Source organism: Hemiscyllium ocellatum, chromosome 20 (genome assembly GCF_020745735.1).
Source record: "Hemiscyllium ocellatum isolate sHemOce1 chromosome 20, sHemOce1.pat.X.cur, whole genome shotgun sequence".
Taxonomy (NCBI): domain Eukaryota; kingdom Metazoa; phylum Chordata; class Chondrichthyes; order Orectolobiformes; family Hemiscylliidae; genus Hemiscyllium; species Hemiscyllium ocellatum.
The window spans coordinates 53,017,853-53,038,864 of NC_083420.1; the positions used below are offsets into that span (position 1 = coordinate 53,017,853).

Consider the following 21,012-nt stretch of genomic DNA (forward strand, 5'->3'; position numbering starts at 1 on the left):
TAAATTCAAGGATGATGTCTACTCAGGGTCATGGGCTTCTGCCATAAGTGTCCACGTGAGTGGAAAGGACAGGCCTTGAGCTGCAGGTCTTGGAGAACATGGTGCTGGTGAGGCTTGAAAGGCCCGGGATTTACTTCCCTTTCCTTTGCCTTCTCTGCCTCATTATTAAGACACTGTTGATAATGCAGCTCACTCATTAAGTTCGCACTGTCTGAACAATTGGCAGCAGCTCCTCCCAGTCAGTAACACCCGCGCTTTAAGGAGAACCTCACAGCATCTTTGCAGAAATTGATTTTGTTGTCCCCTCCTGGAACACTGACCAGTTGAACATGGAGCTGGTAGGGGAGACGTTGTGGCCATCTAAACATCGTTTCTCATCAATCGCAGTCGATTTTGCAGGAGGCGTACCTGATGCTTTGAACAGAACTTTCATCAATGAAAACATCTGGACCAAACAGCCACTCTTGAGGTTTTTACCCTCCAGGTCAAACGAGCTTCTGAATTCGGAGCAGGAATAGGCCATTCAGCCCTTTGAGCCTCCACCTTGTGGCTGATTTGACTATAACCTCCATCCTATATTCCCTCATGTCCCAAGTGTCATTTGTTGTGAATCTAACAAGGTCAGCCAGCTGGACCTCATAGAATATGAGCTTGGGATTGGGGCTGTTAACCTGGTCCAGTCAGGGAGCCCTCTCTGACAGATATAAACAGGAGTGTCAGAGGTTCTGCTCACTGTGAGATCTGGCTTTGAGGGAGCTGGATCAGTGCCACGTACTGTGCACAAATAAATAAAGGGGTGACTTGATGATGGGTCATCGCCCTCTGTAGAGTTATTTCACACATTGAATCACTTGTTCCTCATCAATCTATCTACTTTTCGGCCTTAAAACTGATCAATGCTTCTGTCCCCACATTCTCTGGATAAGAAAGTTCCAAATGTTCTCAACCCATCTGAGAGAAAAAGATTCACTTCATCTCCATATAAACTGAGATATCTCTTATTTTTAAACTGTGTCCCCTAGTTACAGTGTTGCCAATAAAGGTAAACAATCTTTCAGTACACACACTTCTCTCAATAAGATCACCTTTTATTCTGCTAAATGCCAATGGATGCAGAGCTGACCTGTTCAAACTTTCCCCCCAAGTTTCACCCCGTGTGAGGTATCAGTTGAGGGGACATTCTTTGTACTGCTTCTGATGCGTTTACGTTCTTACTCAAATCAGGAGACCAAAAACCGCACACAGTTCTCAAGATGAGGCAAGTGGATTTGTTCATTTTGTGATTATGGGTAGCATGGTCTGGTTGGACCAAAGGGCCTGTTTCCGTGCTGTACGACTCTATGTGGTCTCACATCTGTCCCTCCTTTTATGTTTCAGTTCCCTTCTAATAATTGACAAATGACTTACAAATGACTTTCTGTACCTGCAAGCTAACACTACGTCATTCATGTACCAGGGCACGTAGCCCCTCCTGTGCCTCAGTCTCCATTTGAATAATGTACAATTTTTCTATTCTTCTTGCCAAAATGCACAACTTCACATTTTTTTCTAGGTTATAAGTCAGCTGCCCAAATTTTGCCCACTCACTGAACCTATCCATATCCCTTTGCAGGTTCTTTATATCCTCTTCACAATTTACTTCCCTCCCTCTTACCATCATCAGCTAATTCTGCAACCATGCATTAGCTCCCATTGCCTGAGTTACTGATTGAAATTGTAGCTGTTTGAGGATTCAGTGTTGATCCAGAGAAAACAACCCGAGATTTTCCCAACTTCTCCTTATTGGTCATACCCTCTAATCTGGACAGCATCCTACTTAACCTCTTCTGCACCCTCTCCAAAGCCACTACATCCATCTTGAGGATTATTTAAAGTTCGGCTGTGATGAACCAAAGATTTTCTCTGGTCTGAGATATATTCCTGAGATGTGTTTAGTGGTAAAAGCAATGACCATGAATTAAAGCCTGTTTCTTGGAATCCTAATCCAATGTTTTTCAATTCCAGAAAGTCTTCGTGATGCCAAACATGGACGACATCTATATTCCCATCATGCACTCTGGCCTTGAGAAACCAGATCGGTCCAAGCAAACTCCAGAGGAACTCCCCACCAAAGTCTCCTTTGATTCTACAGACAGGTTCTAAGAACTGATTCTTGGAAATGGCTGAAAACTTTCAGGAAAGATATCTGCTACTGAAGTCTGCCAAAAAGTATCATCCCCAGCCACTGCTTGAAAAGTACGTGTGGAAGACCCAAGCTGACTGAACTGACTCCTTTTTATGATTTTGGTGCATCTTCCTTATCCATGATTTTGCTCTGTATCTGCAAATGTTGTCTCCAAATGGAAGCTTCCAGATGCACTGGGAGGTACCATGTGGAGAATTAGCACTTGCAACATCACATTTATCCTGGTGTGGTGCAGTGATGGTTAGCGCTGGTGCCTCACAGCACCAGGGGCCCAGGTTTGATTCCACCCTTGGGTGATTGTCTGTGTGGAGTTTGATCATTCTCCCTGTGTCTGTGTGGATTTGCTCTGGTGTCCTGTGACAGCCCAAAGATGTGCAGGTTAGGTGGATTAGCTATACTAATTTGCCCATAGTGTCTAGGGCTGGGTGGTTAGCCATAGGAAATCCAGGAATAGAGTTGGGTCTGGGTGGGATGCTCTTCAGTAGGTCAGTGTGGACCTACTGTTGGAATTCCATGACTATCACTGTGCATTTTCTGACCAGAAATCTCTCCTATTTGCTCTCCCTGATTTGCACCAGCAGCCCAGTGCACGGGTACCTGAAAAACCCTTCAGTTCTAACCTCAGGGTTCCATTAACCCATGTGTCTGGATAAGTAGTGAACACTGAGGTAGCTGTTTTACAGATTGCACTGTTCACATTATGACAGTGACTGCAAAGGGGCTTCATTCATTGTAAAGCATTTTGGGACATCTAGAGGGCAAGAAGGGTAATTGCAAGAGTTTCTTTCTGATTTAACTTGCTGACTCTTGTCACCATTGAACACACACAGACACACACACACAGTAGAGCAAGGATGGGGAACACTTGAATGTTGAACCTGTCGTAGCCTGAAGGTTTTACCATCACCATTTCAGAATCGTTGCCAAGAATTGCTATTTTTGGTTGCCGCAGTCCCAAACCTATTTATCCTTCAATTAATGTCACTGAATGTTTCCAAAGGGGAAAAGGGGAAGTGTTATTGGTTAAAATCCATCAACACGACTGCAATTTTATTGCCAAAATTAAGAACTTTCAGAGGAGTTTATATTGATTGCAATGATCTATCTTCTCCAGAACAAAATTCGACATAATAAAAAAAATCCTTTCCTTTCACTAGACTGACTGCTGTTGGCGGGGATAAATTTGTCCATTTTACCTGTCACTTTGTGGTATTAAAATCCACGGGTTTGGCAAGTGCACTGTACAATCTGGTTCAGCAAGGGTTAAAACTGTCTGCCAATGGCAGTGGGTGACCATACAGTCAGAGAGGTCCACAGAACAGCAAAAGGCCCTTCAGCCCATCATGTTCTGGCTGGTCCACAACAAACTCCTAACTATTCTAATCCCAGTTTCCAGCACTTGGCCCATAGCTGTGCATGCCTTGGCATCCCAAGTAAACACTTGGGATGCCAAGTACTTCTTCAATGTTACGAAGGTTTCTACCTCTATCACCCCAACAGGCAGTGAGTTTCAGGTTCCCGCCACCCTCTGGGTGAAAAAGCTATCCTCACATTCCCTCTAAATCTCTGCTTCTTACCTTCAATCTCTGCTCCATGGCCATTGTCCATCAAGGGGAGTAGTTTCTTTCTGTCTACCCTATCTATACCCCTCGTAATTTTATACATCTCAATCATGTCCCCTCTCAATCTCCTCTGCTCTAAAGAAAATAATCCGGTCTGTCCAATCTCTCCTCATTATGCAGAGAGTGGTTAGGGCGTGGAATGTCCTACCTGCTAATGTAGTCAACTCAGCCACATTAGGGAAATTTAAACAATCCTTAGATAAGCACACGGATGATTTTGGGATAGTGTAGTGGGACGAGCTGAGAATAGTTCACAGGTTGGCTCAACATTGAGGGCCGAGGGGCCTGTTCTGCGCTGTATTGTTCTATGTTCTATTACTAAAACTCTTCAACACAGGCAACATCCTGGTAAATCTCCTCTGCACGCTCTTCAGTTCAATCACATCCCTCCTGTAATGTGGATTCCAAAACTGTACACAATACTCTCAAGCTGACCCAGCTGACATTTTGTACAGTTCCAGCATAACGTTCCTACTTTTAAACTCTCTGCCTCAGCTAATAAAGGCAAGTATGCTTCTTAACCACTTTGTCTATCTGTCCCATTAATTTGACTAAAGACAAAAAAAAACTGCAGATGCTGGAATCCAAAGTAGACAGACAGGAGGCTGGAAGAACACAGCAGCCAGGCAGCATAAGGGGGTGGAGAAGTCAATGTTTCAGGTATAATCTTCTTCAGGACTGGGGAAGAGGTAGGGTGAGCTGCAGGTAAAGGGGGGAGGGTTTTAGGTGAGGAGCGGGGCAGAATGATGAGGTAGTGATAAGCACACCAAGGTCCCTCTGATCACAGTGCTTCCCAGGTCCCACCATTCATCATGCATTTCCTTGCCTTGTTTTTCCTGTCCAAGTGCATCACCTCCAGATTGAATTCCATTCCCATTTGTCCAGAGTGAATTCCAACACAGATACCAGGCACACGGAAGCAATGAAAATTTTAGATGCCCAGAAACCACATCCTGGTCAGAAGGTATGTGACCATGCTAGACCGGGTTGCCGGAGAATTCCAATCTGCTCATGTTTCAGATTTTCCTTCCTTGTGAGGCCAGAAAAATCATGGGTGCCCTTCTGGGTCCCACAAGGGAAATGGGAGTCTCTCTTGTGTGGACCCAGAATAACTCATGTCATGTCACTTGCCAAACCTCTGACATCTCCTGAACCCCATCTTCCCCTACCCCAGACCCATTTAAGACTCAGAGGCTGTTTATAGTTAAGGATATACAAGCAGAGGATTTTTTTAAATTCTTTCATGGGATGTGGGCATCACTGGCTGGGTTAGCATTAGTTAGCCGTCCCTAATTGCCCTGGAGATGGTGGGACTACTTCGCATACTGATCTTGATGTGTAGGTTAGGTGGGTTAGCAGTTTTACAAGGATGAGGAGGGGGCTGGGTCTGGGTGGGGTGCTCTCGGAGGGTCAGTGGGGACTCGATGGGCTGAATGGGCCTGCTTCCACACTGTAAGGAGTCAATGATGCCATGATTTCTGTGAGTTGGGTGAGGTTGCAGCTCTTACTTCCCACAGGAAGGGTATTGCTCTTCAGGTACACTTCAGACCCATGCGCCTGCTCTTTGGACACCCAGGGCAGTAGAGGGGTGGAGTTAGGAATGGGATAACGGAACCACCTCCATGCGTCTGGCTTTGACAGATCCTGCAGGCATGGGACTGTTGAGGTGGTTCTTTGACTTGGGCCTTTGTTTTGTATTTACGTCCATGCCAGGTTGCCTTGGTGACGGAGCAGTGCCAATACCCTTGAGACATTCCTGACTGGTGGACACCACAATGGATGGAGTGTATCATCTTCCCCTGAGGCTTTTATTTTACACTAATTTGCTGTTTCCTTTTTACTGTTTTGTTGTTATTGTTTTATTATAGTTCTTCTTTAGGAAACTGTCAACCAAATAATTCATGTTTTTGCCCGAAAGGGTATATTAATGGAACCTTCAGGACACTGTCACTTAGACAGGAGACAGATAACTGCACAATGGCTCAGTGGTTAGCACTGCTGCCTCACAGTGTCAGGGACCTGGGTTTGCTCCCAGCCTCGGGCAACTGTCTGTGTGGATTTGTTCTGGATGCTCCCACAATCCAAAGATGTGCAGGTTAGGTGGATTGGCCATGCTAAATTGCCCATAGTGTCCAGGGATGTGTAGATTAGGTTGCATTCAACAGGGGTAAATGTAGAGCAATACAGGAGGGGAATGGGTCTGGGTGGGTTACTCTTCGGAGGGTTGGTGTGGACTTGTTGGTAGGGCTTATGCTCGAAACGTCGAATTCTCTATTCCTGAGATGCTGCCTAACCTGCTGTGCTTTGACCAGCAACACATTTGCAGCTGTGGACTTGTTGGGCCGAAGGGCCTGTCTCCACATTGTATGGATTCTATGATTCAGTCAAATATTAAGCAGAAAATTGGCATCTGAGATTTACTTCATCGTCTGGCTTCAGATTAAATTAACAAAGTTCTGTCTTTTCCCACCCTGCTGTCTAACATCAACTGAGCCGCTTCCAGACAATCCGAACACATCCCTAGGCTGTTCTCCCAGCATAGAGTTGAACATGCCACCCAAACTTCCCTCCCTTGTTCCTCATCCATCTTTTTATGTCACAAAATGGTGCAACATTTACAGATTGGGATTTGGGAATCCAGGAGCAATTCACTTCAGTAGGCTGAAAATAGAAGGAACTCGTCTCTCCCATTCAGATTCACTGCAGTCCCTAAAGCCCAGAGAATATCAGGACATCTCAGTAAGAGCAGAGACTGTGAGGCCCCAGCTATTTGCATGGATTCTGCTGGAATAATCTCAAAGCATTACCTGTAGCCAAGAGCTTGGAATTTTTCCCAGCAGAACTTAGGAATCACGGCCTTAGCAGAGGAAACTGGTTCCCAATAAATCCAGCCACAAAATTTGTCCTGCCATCCTCCTAGCTCAGTGCACTGTAAGATCTACTTGGCTGCACACATTTCTACTCCACCAGAGAATTTTTTTAAAAACCATTCTGAGGGCAGGGATGCAAACGTAGCAGAGCAGTTTATGCTCTGACAAAACAGCTCAAGTTAAGATGAGCTTAGATTTGACGGTGGAATTTGCACTGAGTCTCAGCTCCTGCGCAAAAATGAAAAATGACTCTGCCAGAGAGTCAGGGTGTGGAAGTTTTTTTTTAAAGAAATGGGATTGTCCACTCTTGTAACTATTTATAAGGCGTTATTGGGCAGCTTTGACCGATATGAAGGATAGAAATGTGATCTGGTAAAGTCTTTGCATTTTTGGTACAACCCTGAAAGTACTTTTCTCCTTTTGTTAATGCATGTTACAGTATTTGTACAGAGAAAGGTTTTGCCTATTTATCATGCCCTCTTTATGATGATTTCAGAATAACAAGCCACTGTGTTCAGTGCAATAAGCCATTGATACAATAATGGTGTTTTCTTAAGAATTCTCTTTGTATTAATTATCTGTCGCCAGGCAATACTTGTGTAAGGAAAGATGGCTGTTAGAGTTGCATGCGTTGTTCTTTTCTTAAAATAAATCAAAACCATCCAGCTTTCCGTGCTAACTGTGCATTTCAAAAGTTCCGTGCTTGGTGTGAGAGGAAGCTTATTTGCTGGAGTTATTGCTGCCTTACAGATTTCACAGTTCCGCATCCTGTTTTCCTGTATGAACCTCTCAATATCGTTCTAACTAGGGCACTGGCTATTTCAATCCATTCTATTAATGTTTCCACTTTATTACAGAAGCACTTTCATAGGGGGAAGTACCTTAAACATACACAGCAAGTATCGATGATTATAATGGCATTTATTGCAAATGACAGACTCATTTTATCGGAGACAAACACAGACATTGCTGGAGAACCTCAGCAGGTCTGGCAGCATTTGTGGAGAGAAAGCAGAGTTAATGTTTCGGGTTCGGTCACCCTTCTTCAGGACCGATGGTAGCCAGGAAAAGGTTGGTATTTACGCAGACATTGGCGTGGGGAGAGGGGAGAGAGTAAGCAATAGGTGGGGATGGAGCCCAATGAGAAAGAAAAGCACTGGGGCAGACAAAGGACCAGTTAAAGGTCAGTCTGGGAGAATCAGGAGCTGCTAATGGGGACCATCAGTGGCTGACAATGGGTTGTTTGTGGTAGCAGCCCATGTGGTGATAGGGCCTGGTGTGTTAGGGTTGGAGTAGAATCCCTACAGTGTGGAAACAGATCCTTCGGGCCAACAAGTCCACACCAACCCTGCGAAGAGTAACCTACCCAGACCCATTCTCCTACCCTATTATCCTATATTTACCCCTAACTAATGCAGCTAACCCACACATCCCTGAACACTATGGGGCAATTTAGCACAAACAATTCACATCTTTGGTTTATGGGAGGAACCGCAGTACCCAGAAGAAACCCACGCAGACACGGGGAGTAAGAACATGGCCCCAAGCCAAGTTGTTGAACTCGTTATTAAGTTGTGAAGACTGCAGAGTTCCCAAGTGATTTCGTCAGAGCGTGGGATTTGGTAGATACTGAAAAACAGACAGTGATTAATTTGGGTCATCTTCTACCCAGCAGGTAGCCATATGAGGGATTAGCTGAATTTATAATAACGTTGTTAATCAATCTCTATCAGGCTGGCTTCAGAAGAGCCAAGCATGATAAGGAAATCCATACAAATAGAGACCTTTAAACACAAACTCCAAACTTAATTGTTAATCCCAAGAATGTTATCACATGTTGAGACACTAATTCTTCAGGTAGCAAATCCCAAGATATTTGTGGAGGTGATGTTGCTCATCAACTACGTTGGTTTACAGGGCTATATCTCTCCAACTGAGCAATGATGTGGGAGGCTAACGTTTCATGGATTTGGCGTTCTTCCGAGTTCCAGCCCAGACAGGAAAAGAAACCGCAGATGGCTGTGGAAAGACAAAGAAAAGAAACAGCCCTCTTGCCCAGCCTGTGGAAACTAGGGATAGATGAATATAGCAAAGTATACCTGGAATGAGGATAGATGGATTGAAGCTGTCTACTGTCCACCAAAGTATTTTCCACCTTGGGAGACCCCTTCAGTGTGGAAACAATAGTTAACTTCAGTGTGAAACATCTCCCAGGGGATCCGGCTCACCCGTTAACACAGCAGGACATTTAACTCCGAACCTGGGAATCAGCAACGTCAAACCCATGGGTCCATTTACCACAGGAGTAGCTTCAATTTCCAAAGCAGATGTCAATCCTACACCAAATGTTTTATTTTATTCATTCACAGGATGTGGGTGATTCAGGTCGGCCCTAATGGTCTCAGAGGATAGCCGATGGTCAACCACATTGCTGTGGGTCTGGAGGTGGGTGTAGGCCAGACCAGGTAGGACAGAAGATTTCCATTCCCAGATGACCTTGGTAAATCAGATGGGGTTTTCCCCCTGACAATCAGCAATAGTTTGTTTCATGATCATCACTCGACTCAATTCCAGGCTTTTATTGGATTCAAATGTCACAATCTATCATGATGGGATTCAAGCAGGGTCCCCAGAACAGGAGCCTGAGTTTCTGGATTAGTGATCGAATGATAATACCAGTTGGCCAGTACTTCCCCTCTACACCAATGTGGCCAATGTGACATCAAACATGACCAATGAGAGTGGCGATGGCTGGTGTGTTAGCAGTGTGGTTTTGGTCAGTCTTAGTGAACTTCTCTGTGTTATTCCAACAATCTAGGTCACATAGCCACAGTTATAAACTGATCCACTTGTCTCATTATGTAGAAAATGATACGGTGAGGGTTAATTCTGCTGAGGACCAAGAGGTGCATAGTTCCTTGACAGTGGAGTCAAAAAGAGTGGTGCTGGAAAAGCAAAGCAGGTCAGGCAGCATCCGAGGTGCAGGAAAATCGACATTCCGTCAAAAGCCCTTCATCAGGAATAGGGAGTGAAGCAGACGTATTGGTTTCATTGGTCAGAACATTGAGGTGTGTGTGAGTCACCATAGTCTCACCAGACCATTGGTATGTTCTCTCATTAGAGAGAGACACGACCAGTGGTGATTAAACCCAAGGGCCACCATACCTCAGGGAGGAGAAAGTGAGGTCTGCAAATGCTGGAGGTCAGAGTCAAAAAGAGTGGTGCTGGAAAATCACAGCTGGTCAGGCAGCATCCAAGGAGCAGGAAAGTTGACGCTTCGAGCATAAGCCCTTCATCAGGAATGTCTTCGGATGCTGCCTGACTGGCTGTGCTTTTCCACCACCACACTCAGCCACCAAACTTCCGACAAGGGGAGAGGTTGAGAAGAGCATTCCTTCATGGTAGCCCCAGCTGGTGTGGGAATTAAAACCATGCTGTTGGTATCATATTGCTTCACAAACCAACCATCCAGCCAATCACCTCAACCGATCCCCGGAACATTGAGTGTATGCATTGTGATGTCATGTTGCGGCTGCACAGGACATTGATGAGGGACTTTTAGAACACTGGGTACAATTCTGGTCTCCCTGCTACAGGAAGGATGTAGTTAAAATTACAAAAAAGACTTACAAGGATGTTCAAAGTTTGTGAGAAGATTTGTAACTCGGGTGCTTGTTGTTGTGGTTCTGTTCGCCAAGCTGGGAATTTGTGTTGCAGATGTTTCGTCCCCTGTCTAGGTGACATCCTCAGTGCTTGGGAGCCTCCTGTGAAGCGCTTCTGTGATCTTTCCTCCGGCATTTATAGTGGTTTGTCTCTGCCACTTCCAGTTGTCAGTTCCAGCTGTCTGCTGCAGTGGCCGGTATATTGGGTCCAGGTCAATGTGTTTGTTGATAGAATCTGTGGTTGAGTGCCATACTTCTAGAAATTCCCTGGCTGTTCTCTGTTTGGCTTGTCCTATAATAGTAATGTTGTCCCAGACAACTCATGTTGCTTGTCATCTGCCTGTGTGGCTACTAAGGATAGCTGGTCATGTCGTTTCGTGGCTAGTTGGTGTTCATGAATGCGGATCGTTAGCTGTCTTCCTGTTTGTCCTATGTAGTGTTTTGTGCAGACCTTGCATGGGATTTTGTACACTACATTGGTTTTGCTCATGCTGGGTATTGGGCCCTTCATTCTGATGAGTTGTTGTCAGAGAGTGGCTGTTGGTTTGTGTGCTGTTATGAGTCCTAGTGGTCGTAGTAGTTTGGCTGTCAGTTTGGAAATGTTCTTGACGTATGGTAATGTGGCACATCCTCATTCCGTTGTCTTTCCCTTAGGCGTCTGTTGATGAAATTGCGGGGGTATCCGTTTTTGGCGAATACACTCATCCACAGATTCTACCAACAAACACATTGACCTGGACTCAATATACCGGCCAATGGACAGCTGGAACTGACAATCGGAAGCACAGAGACAAACCACTATAAATGCCAGAGGAAACATCACAGAAGCCCTTCACAGGAGGCTCTCAAGCACTGACGATGTCATCTAGAGAGGGGACAAAACATCTGCAACACAACTTCCCAGCTCGGCAAACAGAACCACATTTACAAGGATGTTGCCAGGGTTGGAGAGTTTGAGCTATAGGGAGTGGCTGAATAGGCTGGGTCTATTTTCCCTGGAGTGTTGGAGGCTGAGGGGTGACATTATAGAATCATGAGGGGCAGGGAAAAGGTGAATCACCAAGGTTTTTTTCCCAGCATGGGGGAGTCCAAAACTAGAGGGCATAGGCTCAAGGTGAGGGAAAAGATTTAAAAAGAGCCTATGGGGTAGCATTTTCACGCAGAGGGTGGAGTGTGAAATGAACTGGCAAGGCGAAGTGTTTGAGGCAGATAAAATTACAATACTTAGAGGAACTGCAGATGCTGGAGATCAGAGTCGAGAGTGTGTTTCTGGGAAAGCACAGCAGGTCAGGCAGCATCCGAGGAGCAGGAAAATTGATGTTTCGGGCATAACTCCTTCATCAGGAATGAGGCTTATGGATGGGGAAGGTGGGGGGGCTGAGAGATAAATGGGTGGGGGGTGGGAATGGGGGGGAAGGTAGCTAAGAAAGCAATAATAGACAATAGGCAATAGATGCAGGAGTAGGCCATTCAGGCCTTCGAGCCTGCACCACCATTCAATATGATCCTGGCTGATCATCCTTAATCAGTATCCTGTTACTGCCTTATCTCCATAACCCTTGATTACACTATCTTTGAGAGCTCTATCCAACTCTTTCTTAAATGAATCCAGAGACTGGGCCTCCACTGCCCTCTGGGGCACAGCATTCTACATACCCACCACTTACTGGGTGAAGAAGTTTCTCCTCATTTCTGTCCTAAATGGTCTACCCCATATTTTTAAGCTGTGTCCTCTGGTTCGGCACTCACTCATCAGCGGAAACATGTTTCCTGCCTCCAGAGTGTCCAATTCTTATATGTCTCAATCAGATCCTCTCTCAGTCTTCTAAACTCAAGGGTATACAAGCCCAGTCGCTCCAGTCTTTCAACATAAGACAGCCCTGCCATTCCAGGAATTGACCTCGTGAACCTACGCTGCACTCCCTCAATAGCCAGAATGTCTTTCCTCAAATTTGGAGACCAGAACTGCACACAGTACTCCAGGTGTGGTCTCACCAGGGCCCTGTACAGTTGCAGAAGAACATCTTTGCTTCTATACTCAATTCCTCTTGTTATGAAGGCCAGCATGCTATTAGCCTTCTTCACTACCTGCTGTAGCTGCGTGCTTGCCTTCATTGACAGGTGTACAAGAACACCCAGATCTCTTTGTACTGCCCTTTACCTAACTTGACTCCATTTAGGTAGTAATCTGCCTTCCTGTTCTTGCCACCAAAGTGGATAACCATACATTTATCCAAATTAAACTGCATCTGCCATGCATCTGCCCACTCACCTAACCTGTCCAGGTCACCCTGTAATCACCAAACATCCTCCTCACATTTCACCCTGCCGCCCAGCTTTGTATCATCAGCAAATTTGCTAATGTTATTACTAATACCATCTTCTATATCATTAATATATATTGTAAAAAGCTGCTGTCCCAGCACTGATCCCTGCTGTATCCCACTGGTCACTGCCTGCCATTCCGAAATGGAGCCGTTTATCACTACTCTTTGTTTCCTGTCAGCCAACCAACTTTCAATCCAAGTTAGTACTTTGCCCCCAATACCATGCACCCTAATTTTGCTCACTAACCTCCTATGTGGGACTTTATCAAAACCTTTTTGAAAGTCCAGTACACTACATCCACTGGATCTCCCTCGTCCATCTTCAGAGTTACATCCTCAAAAAATTCCAGAAGATTAGTCAAGCATGATTTTCCCTTCATAAATCCATGCTGACTCTGACATATCCTGTTACTACAATCCAGATGTGTCGTAATTTCATCTTTTATAATAGACTCCAGCATCTTTCCCACCACTGAGGTCAGACTAACTGGTCTATAATTTCCTGCTTTCTCTCTCACTCCTTTCTTAAAAAGTGGTACAACATTAACCACCCTCCAATTCGCAGGAACTGATCCTGAATCTATCGAACTCTGGAAAATAATCACCAACGCATCCACGATTTCTCGAGCCACCTCCTTCAGTACCCTGGGATGTAGACCATCAGGCCCCGGGGACTTATCAACCTTCAGACCTAACAGTCTCTCCAACACCAATTCCTGGCAAATATAAATTCCCTTAAGTTCAGGTCCTTCAGTCACTGTTACCTCAATGAGATTACTCGTGTCTTCCCCAGTGAACACAGATCTGAAGTACCAATTCAATTCTTTCACCATTTCTTTATTCCCCGTAATATATTCCCCTGTTTCTGTTTTCAAGGGCCCAATTTTAGTCTTAACCATTTTTTTGCCTTTCACATACCTAAAAAAGCTTTTACTATCCTCCTTTATATTTTTGGCCAGTTTTTTACCTAATTTGTACCTAATTATTTCTCTGCATATTTCCTTCTTAGTAATCCTCTGATGTTCTTTAAAAGCTTCCCAGTCCTCCATTTCCCACTCATCTTTGCTATGTTATACTTTTTCTCTTTTAACTTTATATGTTTCTTAACTTCCCTCTTCAGCCACGGCCACCCCTGCCTCCTCCTAGGATCTTTCTTCCTTTTTGGAATGAACTGATCCTGCATCTTCTGCATTATACACAGAAATAACCGCCATTAATCCTCCACTGTCATCCCTGCTAAGGTATTGCACCATTGAACTTTGGCCAGCTCCTTCTTCATATCTCCACAGTTCCCTTTATTCAACAGAAATATTGTCACTTCCGATTGTACCCTCTCCCTCTCAAATTGCAGATTGAAGCTTATTGTATTATGGTCACTACTTCCCAATGGCTCCTTCACTTCGAGGTCCCTGATCAATTCTGGTTCGTTGCACAATACCAGATCCAGAATTGCCTTATCCCTGGTCGGCTCCAGCACCAGCTGTTCCAAGAATCCATCTCGGAGGCACTCCACAAAGTCTCTTTCTTGAGGTCCAATACCATCCTGTTTCTCCCAGTCTACCTGCATGTTAAAATCCCCCATAACAACTGTAGTAACATCTTTGTGACAGGCCAATTTCAGCTCCTTATTCAACTTACATCCGACATCCAGACTACTGTTTGGGGGCCTGTAGATAACTCCCAAGAGGGTCATTTTACCCTTAGAATTTCTCAGCTCTATCCATACTGACTCTACATCCCCTGATTCTAGGTCCCCCCGCGCAAGGGACTGAATATCATCCCTTACCAACATGGCCACCCCACCCCCTCTGCCAGTCAATCTGTCCTTACGGTAGCACGTGTAGACTTGAATATTCATTTCCCGGACCCTGTCCACTTGAAGCCACGTCTCAGGTAGGTGGATGAAGGTGATGGAGAAGGTGATATGTCAGAGAGGGGAATGATGGACAAGTGCAGAGGGTGGTGCCAAGTTGGAGGCTTGGTACTTGGATAATGTGGGAGCTGGGGGATTTAAAAAGCTGTTGAAATCCACATTTATCCCGTGTGGTTGCAGGATCCCAAGGCGGAATATGAGGCGTTCTTCCTCCAGCCATTGGGTGGTAACAGTTTGGCAGCGGAGGAGGCCCAGGACCTGCTTATCCTTGACGGAGTGGGAGGGCGAGTTGGTTGAAGTGTTCAATCACCAGGCGGTATTGGTGGGTGTGGGTGTCCCAGAGATGTTCTCTGAAATGATCCGCAAGAAGGCATTCTGTCTCCCTGATGTAGAGACCACACCAAGTGCAACAGATGCAGTAGATGGCATCGGTAGAGGTACAGATAAATTTCTGTTGGATGTGGAAGGATCCCTTGGGGCCTAGGACAGAGGTGAGGAGAGTGATTCTGCACTTTCTGCGGTGGTAGGGAAAGGTGCTAGGAGTGGGGTAGACAGGCACTGAGGAACGAAATGTCCATAGGTACCACAGGAAGTGCAAAAACCTGTGTCCACACCATTTCCCTCACCGCTGTCCAAGGCCCAACAGATCCTTCCACGTGCATCAGAAATTTACCTGTACATCTACCAATGTCATCTAATGCATCCGTTGCACCCAGTGTGGTGTCCTCTGTATTGGGGAGACAAGATACCGTCTTGCGGATCATTTCAGAGAACATCTCTGGGCCACCGGTACCACCAAACCCACCGCCCCGTGGCTGAACACTTCAACTCCCCGTCCCACTCCGTCAAGGATATGTAGATCCTGGGCCTCCTCCGCCGCCAAACTGTTACCACCAGATCCCGCAAGGAAGAACGCCTCATATTCCACCTTGGGACCCTGCAACCACATGGGATAAATGTGGATTTCAACAGCTACCTCATTTCCCCCTCCCCTCACATTATCCCAGTCCCAAGCCATCAGTACGACACCGCTCTCCCGAACTGTCCATCACTGCCTCCTCTGACCTATCACCTTCTCCCTCACCTTCATCCACCTATCGCTTTCTCAGCTACCACCCCACCCCCCCACCATTTATCTCTCAGCCCTAACTCACAGGCCACATTCCTGATGAAGGGCTTATGCCCAAAACATCGATTCTCCTGCTCCTGGGATGCTGCCTGACCTGCTGTGCTTTCCCAGCAACACATTCTCAGCAACATTTAGAAGGCATCTGGATAGCTATAGGAGGGGTTTAGAGGAATAATTGCTGGCAAATTGGACGATGTCAGATTGGGATATCTGGTCAGCATGGACAAGTTGGACCGAAGGGTTTGTTCCATGTTGTATGACTGTATCTGATGATGAGGATCTGATCAGTAGAAGCAGCGAAACAGTGGGGAAAAGATTCTGGATACTAAAGCTGCTATCATACACTGACAAATCACTGAGCTAATTCAGACCAAGATGGACTCGGATGTTACATCATTACAACATGGCTCTGGGAGACAAAAGCACAAACTGGCTGTCAGCAACTCATCAAAAACTAATCCTGAAGAACAGTGGGATCGTTTCTTCAAAAGTGTTGAAGGAGAACAAATCCACAATAGTTCTGGCATTCATTCAGGCGCTGTGTAAATGCAAGGATTACTTCTGACTGTTCAGGTAATCTGGATGAATGTGCCAGCGCCAGTATGTAATGCCCGTCCCTAGTTGCCCTCAAGGAAGTGGTGCTGAGAAGCCTTCTTGAACAGCTGCGGTCCATGTGCTGTGAATAGACCTGCAATGCCATTAGGGAGGGAATTCCAGGATCTTGAAGCAGCAATATTCAAGAGACCGGATCATGTCAGGATGGTGAAGTAGCTACCAGAGGAACTTGTAAGTGGTGGTGTTCCCATATTATGCCTTGTCTTTTTAGCGGATGGACTTGACAGGTTAGGAAGATGTTGTCTCAGGAGCCTGCAGTATGTCTTGTAGATGGTATACACTGCTGTCCAAGTGTCAATGGTGAGTGTTGAGAATTTTGGTTGAGGTACTATTTAACCAGGCAGGTTTGTCCTGGGTGTTTTTGGAGCTGCATTCATACAGGCAAGTGGGGAGTATGTGATCACACTCCTACATTGTGTCTTCTGGCGATGGGCAGGCTTTGAGGAGGCAGGAGGTGAATTGCTTTCCAGTCTCACTCCTGCTTTTGTAGTTACAGTGTGATACAACTAGCTGAGTTCACTTTCTTGACAGTGAAAGCTCCAGAATATTGATTGTGAGAGATTCAATGTTGGGGATGCATGAACTGTCAAAGTAAAACAGATAGGTTCTCTATTATTGTAGATGGTCATTGTCTAACATTTATATGACATGAATGTTACTTGCAACCTATCAACCCAAGCTGGGATCTTTTCCAGGCATTAGAGTCATAGATTTATAGAGATGTACAGCACGGAAACCTTTGGTCCAACTTGTCCATGTCGACCAGATATCCTAAATTTATCTAGTCCCACTTTCCAGCATTTGCCACTTGCCACATATCCCTCCAAACCCTTCCTATTCCTATATCCATCCAGATGCCTTTTAAATGCTGTGATTGTACCAGCCTCCACCATTTCCTCTGGAAGCTCATTCCATACATGCACCACCCTCTGTGTGAAACATTTGCCCCTTAGTTCCCTTTTGTATCTTTCTCCTCTCACCCTCGACCTATACACTCTAGTTCAGGACTCCCCCACCCCCGAGAAAAGACCTTATCTATTTAACCTATCCATGCCCCTCATGATCTTATAAACATCTATAAGGTCAACCCTCAGCCTCCCACACTCCAGGGAAAACAGCCCCAGCCTGTTCAGCCTCTCCATGTAGCTCAAATGCTCCAACCCTGGCAACATGCTTGTAAATCTTTTGTGAACCCTTTCAAGCTTGACAGTATCCTTCCTGTAAAAAATGAGGTCTGCAGATGCTGGAGATCACAGCTGCAAATGTGTTGCTGGTCAAAGCACAGCAGGCCAGGCAGCATCTCAGGAATAGAGAATTCGACGTTTCGAGCATAAGCCCTTCATCAGGAATGAGAGAGAGTAGCCAAGCAGGCTAAGATAAAAGGTAGGGAGGAGGGACTTGGGGGAGGGGCGATGGAGGTGGGATAGGTGGAAGGAGGTCAAGGTGAGGGTGATAGGCCGGAGTGGGGTGGGGGCGGAGAGGTCAGGAAGAAGATTGCAGGTTAGGAGGGCGGTGCTGAGTTGAGGGAACCGACTGAGACAAGGTGGGGGGAGGGGAAATGAGGAAACTGGAGAAATCTGAATTCATACCTTGTGGTTGGAGGGTTCCCAGGTGGAAGATGAGGCGCTCCTCCTCCAGCCGTCGTGTTGTTATGTTCTGCCGGTGGAGGAGTCCAAGGACCTGCATGTCCTTGGTGGAGTGGGAGGGAGAGTTAAAGTGTTGAGCCACGGGGTGGTTGGGTTGGTTGGTCCGTGCGTCCCTGAGGTGTTCTCTGAAGCGTTCCACAAGTAAGCGGCCTGTCTCACCAATATAGAGGAGGCCACATCGGGTGCAGCGGATGCAATAGATGATGTGTGTGGAGGTACAGGTGAACTTGTGGCGGATATGGAAGGATCCCTTGGGGCCTTGGAGGGAAGTGAGTGTGGAGGTGTGGGCGCAAGTTTTACATTTCCTGCGGTTGCAGGGGAAGGTGCCGGGGGTGGAGGTTGGGTTGGTGGGGGGTGTGGATCTGACGAGGGAGTCACGAAGGGAGTGGTCCTTGCGGAACGCTGATAGGGGAGGGGAGGGAAATATATCCTTGGTGGTGGGGTCCGTTTGGAGGTGGCGGAAATGACGGCGGATGATACGTTGTATGCGGAGGTTGGTGGGGTGGTAGGTGAGAACCAGTGGGGTTCTGTCTTGGTGGCGGTTGGAGGAGCGGGGCTCAAGGGCGGAGGAGTGGGAAGTGGAGGAGATGCGGTGGAGGGCATCGTCGATCACGTCTGGGGGGAATCTGCGGTCCTTGAAGAAGGAGGCCATCTGGGCTGTGCGGTGTTGGAACTGGTCCTCCTGGGAGCAGATGCGGCGGAGACGAAGGAATTGGGAATATGGGATGGCGTTTTTGCAGTGGGCAGGGTGGGAGGAGGTGTAGTCCAGGTAGCTGTGGGAGTCAGTCGGTTTATAATAGATGTCTGTGTTGAGTCGGTCGCCCGAGATAGAGATGGAAAGGTCTAGGAAGGGGAGGGAGGAGTCTGAGACAGTCCAGGTGAATTTCAGGTCGGGATGGAAGGTGTTAGTAAAGTTGATGAACTGTTCAGCCTCCTCGTGGGAGCACGAGGCAACGCCGATACAGTCATCGATGTAGCGGAGGAAAAGGTGGGGGGTGGTGCCAGTGTAGTTGCGGAAGATGGACTGTTCCACATATCCTACGAAGAGGCAGGCATAGCTGGGGCCCATGCGGGTGCCCATGGCAACTCCTTTAGTTTGGAGGAAGTGGGAGGATTGAAAAGAGAAGTTATTCAGGGTGAGGACCAGTTCAGTCAGTCGAAGGAGGGTGTCAGTGGAAGGGTACTGGTTGGTACGGCGGGAAAGGAAGAAGCAGAGGACTTTGAGTCCTTCGTGATGGGGGATGGAGGTGTACAGGGACTGGATGTCCATAGTGAAAATAAGGCATTGGGGACCGGGGAAGCGAAAATCCTGGAGGAGGTGGAGGGCGTGGGTGGTGTCCCGAACGTAGGTGGGGAGTTCTTGGACTAAAGGGGACAGGACCGTGTCGAGGTATTGGGAGATGAGTTCGGTGGGAGACCAGAACTGAATGCTGCATTTCAATAGTGGCCTAATCAATGTCCTGTACAACTGCAAATGACCTCCTAACACCTATATTCAACGTTCTGACCAATAAAAGAAAGCATACCAAATGCCATCTTCACTATCCTATCTACCTGCAACTCCACTTTCAAGGAGCTATGAACCTGCACTCCAAGGCCTCTTTGTTCAGCAACGTCCCCTAGGCCCGAATCATTAAGTGTATAAATATTTATTTATTCTCTACAGTGTGGAAACAGGCCTTCAGCCCAACAAGTCCACACCGACCCTCTGAAGAGTAACCCACACAGACCCATTTCCCTCTGACTAATGCACCTAATACTACGGACAATTTAGCATGACCAATTCACCTGACCTGCACACCTTTGGACTGTGGGAGGAAACCAGAGCACCCGGAGGAAACCCAAGCAGACATGGGGAGAATGTGCAAACTCCACACTGACAATCACCCAAGGCTGGAATTGAACCTGGTGCTGTGAGGCAGCAGTACTAACCGCTGAGCCACCGAGCTTTCATATCTGAGGAGTCATGATTGAACATGTGTAATCAAGAATAAACACCTGCAATTCTGACCCTATATTGGACGTCAGAGCCAGATCACAAAGAAATTTCCTGTAATTGGAGTAAAAGAGTGTACTGTAATACCCATGTACCTAGACAGCTCATGGCTGGTCCAGCCCTGGTATGTGCCCATTGACGTCATCCAAATGGCATGCACAAATCATTTTTTTAAGTCACTCATGGGATGTGGGTGTCACTGGCTGAGCCAGCATTGATCGCCTGTGCCTAAGTGCCCCTTGAGAAGGTGAAGGTGAGCTGCCTTCTTGAGCTGCTCTCCAATTTTGTTTACCTCATCTTCATTACCTTTTGCACCAGCTATCATTTTCTTGCATGTCGAGAACTGTATACCTGGAAGAGCGAAAATACACAGTCATTGCAGAGAGTGTTTAAAGAGCCATTAGTGAGACATCCAGCGTCTGTTTTATATCCCTTGCAAAAATTGCTTTAGATTGAGTGGCAGTGTCTATTGTGTGAATGACACTGAAAGATATACTGTGCAGGACTTCCAAAGATGTCCTTGTCAAGTCAAGAGATGTAAAGTGGTTTCCCTCTGAAGTAGGTACGTTAGACCGAGCCCTCCTCTGTTGTTTTGCCAAGTCCACACCATCAGGCCCTTCAGCTGTAGCTTGATATTACACTTAATGAGCCATCAGTGAGGCACAACAGGCATGAGCAGAGCATGTCAATGAAGCTTGAACATCGATTAAGGCTTGAGCCTCCCAATTGGGACGCCTAATGGCTGCAGTCCTAAGAATGATTCGTATCCAATTTCCACTGAACAGTCTCTGTCTTTGTCTCATATATCCCCACACATTATCAGCTGTCTATGTCTGTAAAGAGGCACATCTTGGGATATCATTCACATCTATGTGCTGCTATTGTGGTGAGCATAGGATTCCTAGGGATAAGCAACTACTTGAAGTTAATTGTAACGTAAATACATCATTGGTTTTGTGCTGTTCTATTTATGGAGGGATTCCCTTCACAGTTTGACCCCTGCATTCTGCAAGAAACCTAATTGCCCACGATTTCAGTACAGTAACGTCCTGCTCAAGAATAAACTGAACTCTGAGAAGTGCTAGTC

The 21,012-nt window shown here is 46.4% G+C and overlaps 1 protein-coding gene across 1 annotated transcript in view; it reads left to right on the top strand.

Moving 5' to 3' along the window:
- tex2l (testis expressed 2, like) overlaps positions 1–2,142 on the top strand; it is a 67,607-nt gene extending 65,465 nt beyond the window's left edge. Inside the window, exon 12 of the mRNA XM_060840395.1 lies at positions 2,005–2,142. Coding sequence (XP_060696378.1) covers positions 2,005–2,142 — 138 coding nt within the window. The remainder of the gene's footprint in view (positions 1–2,004) is intronic.
- The last annotated feature ends 18,870 nt before the right edge of the window (positions 2,143–21,012 follow it).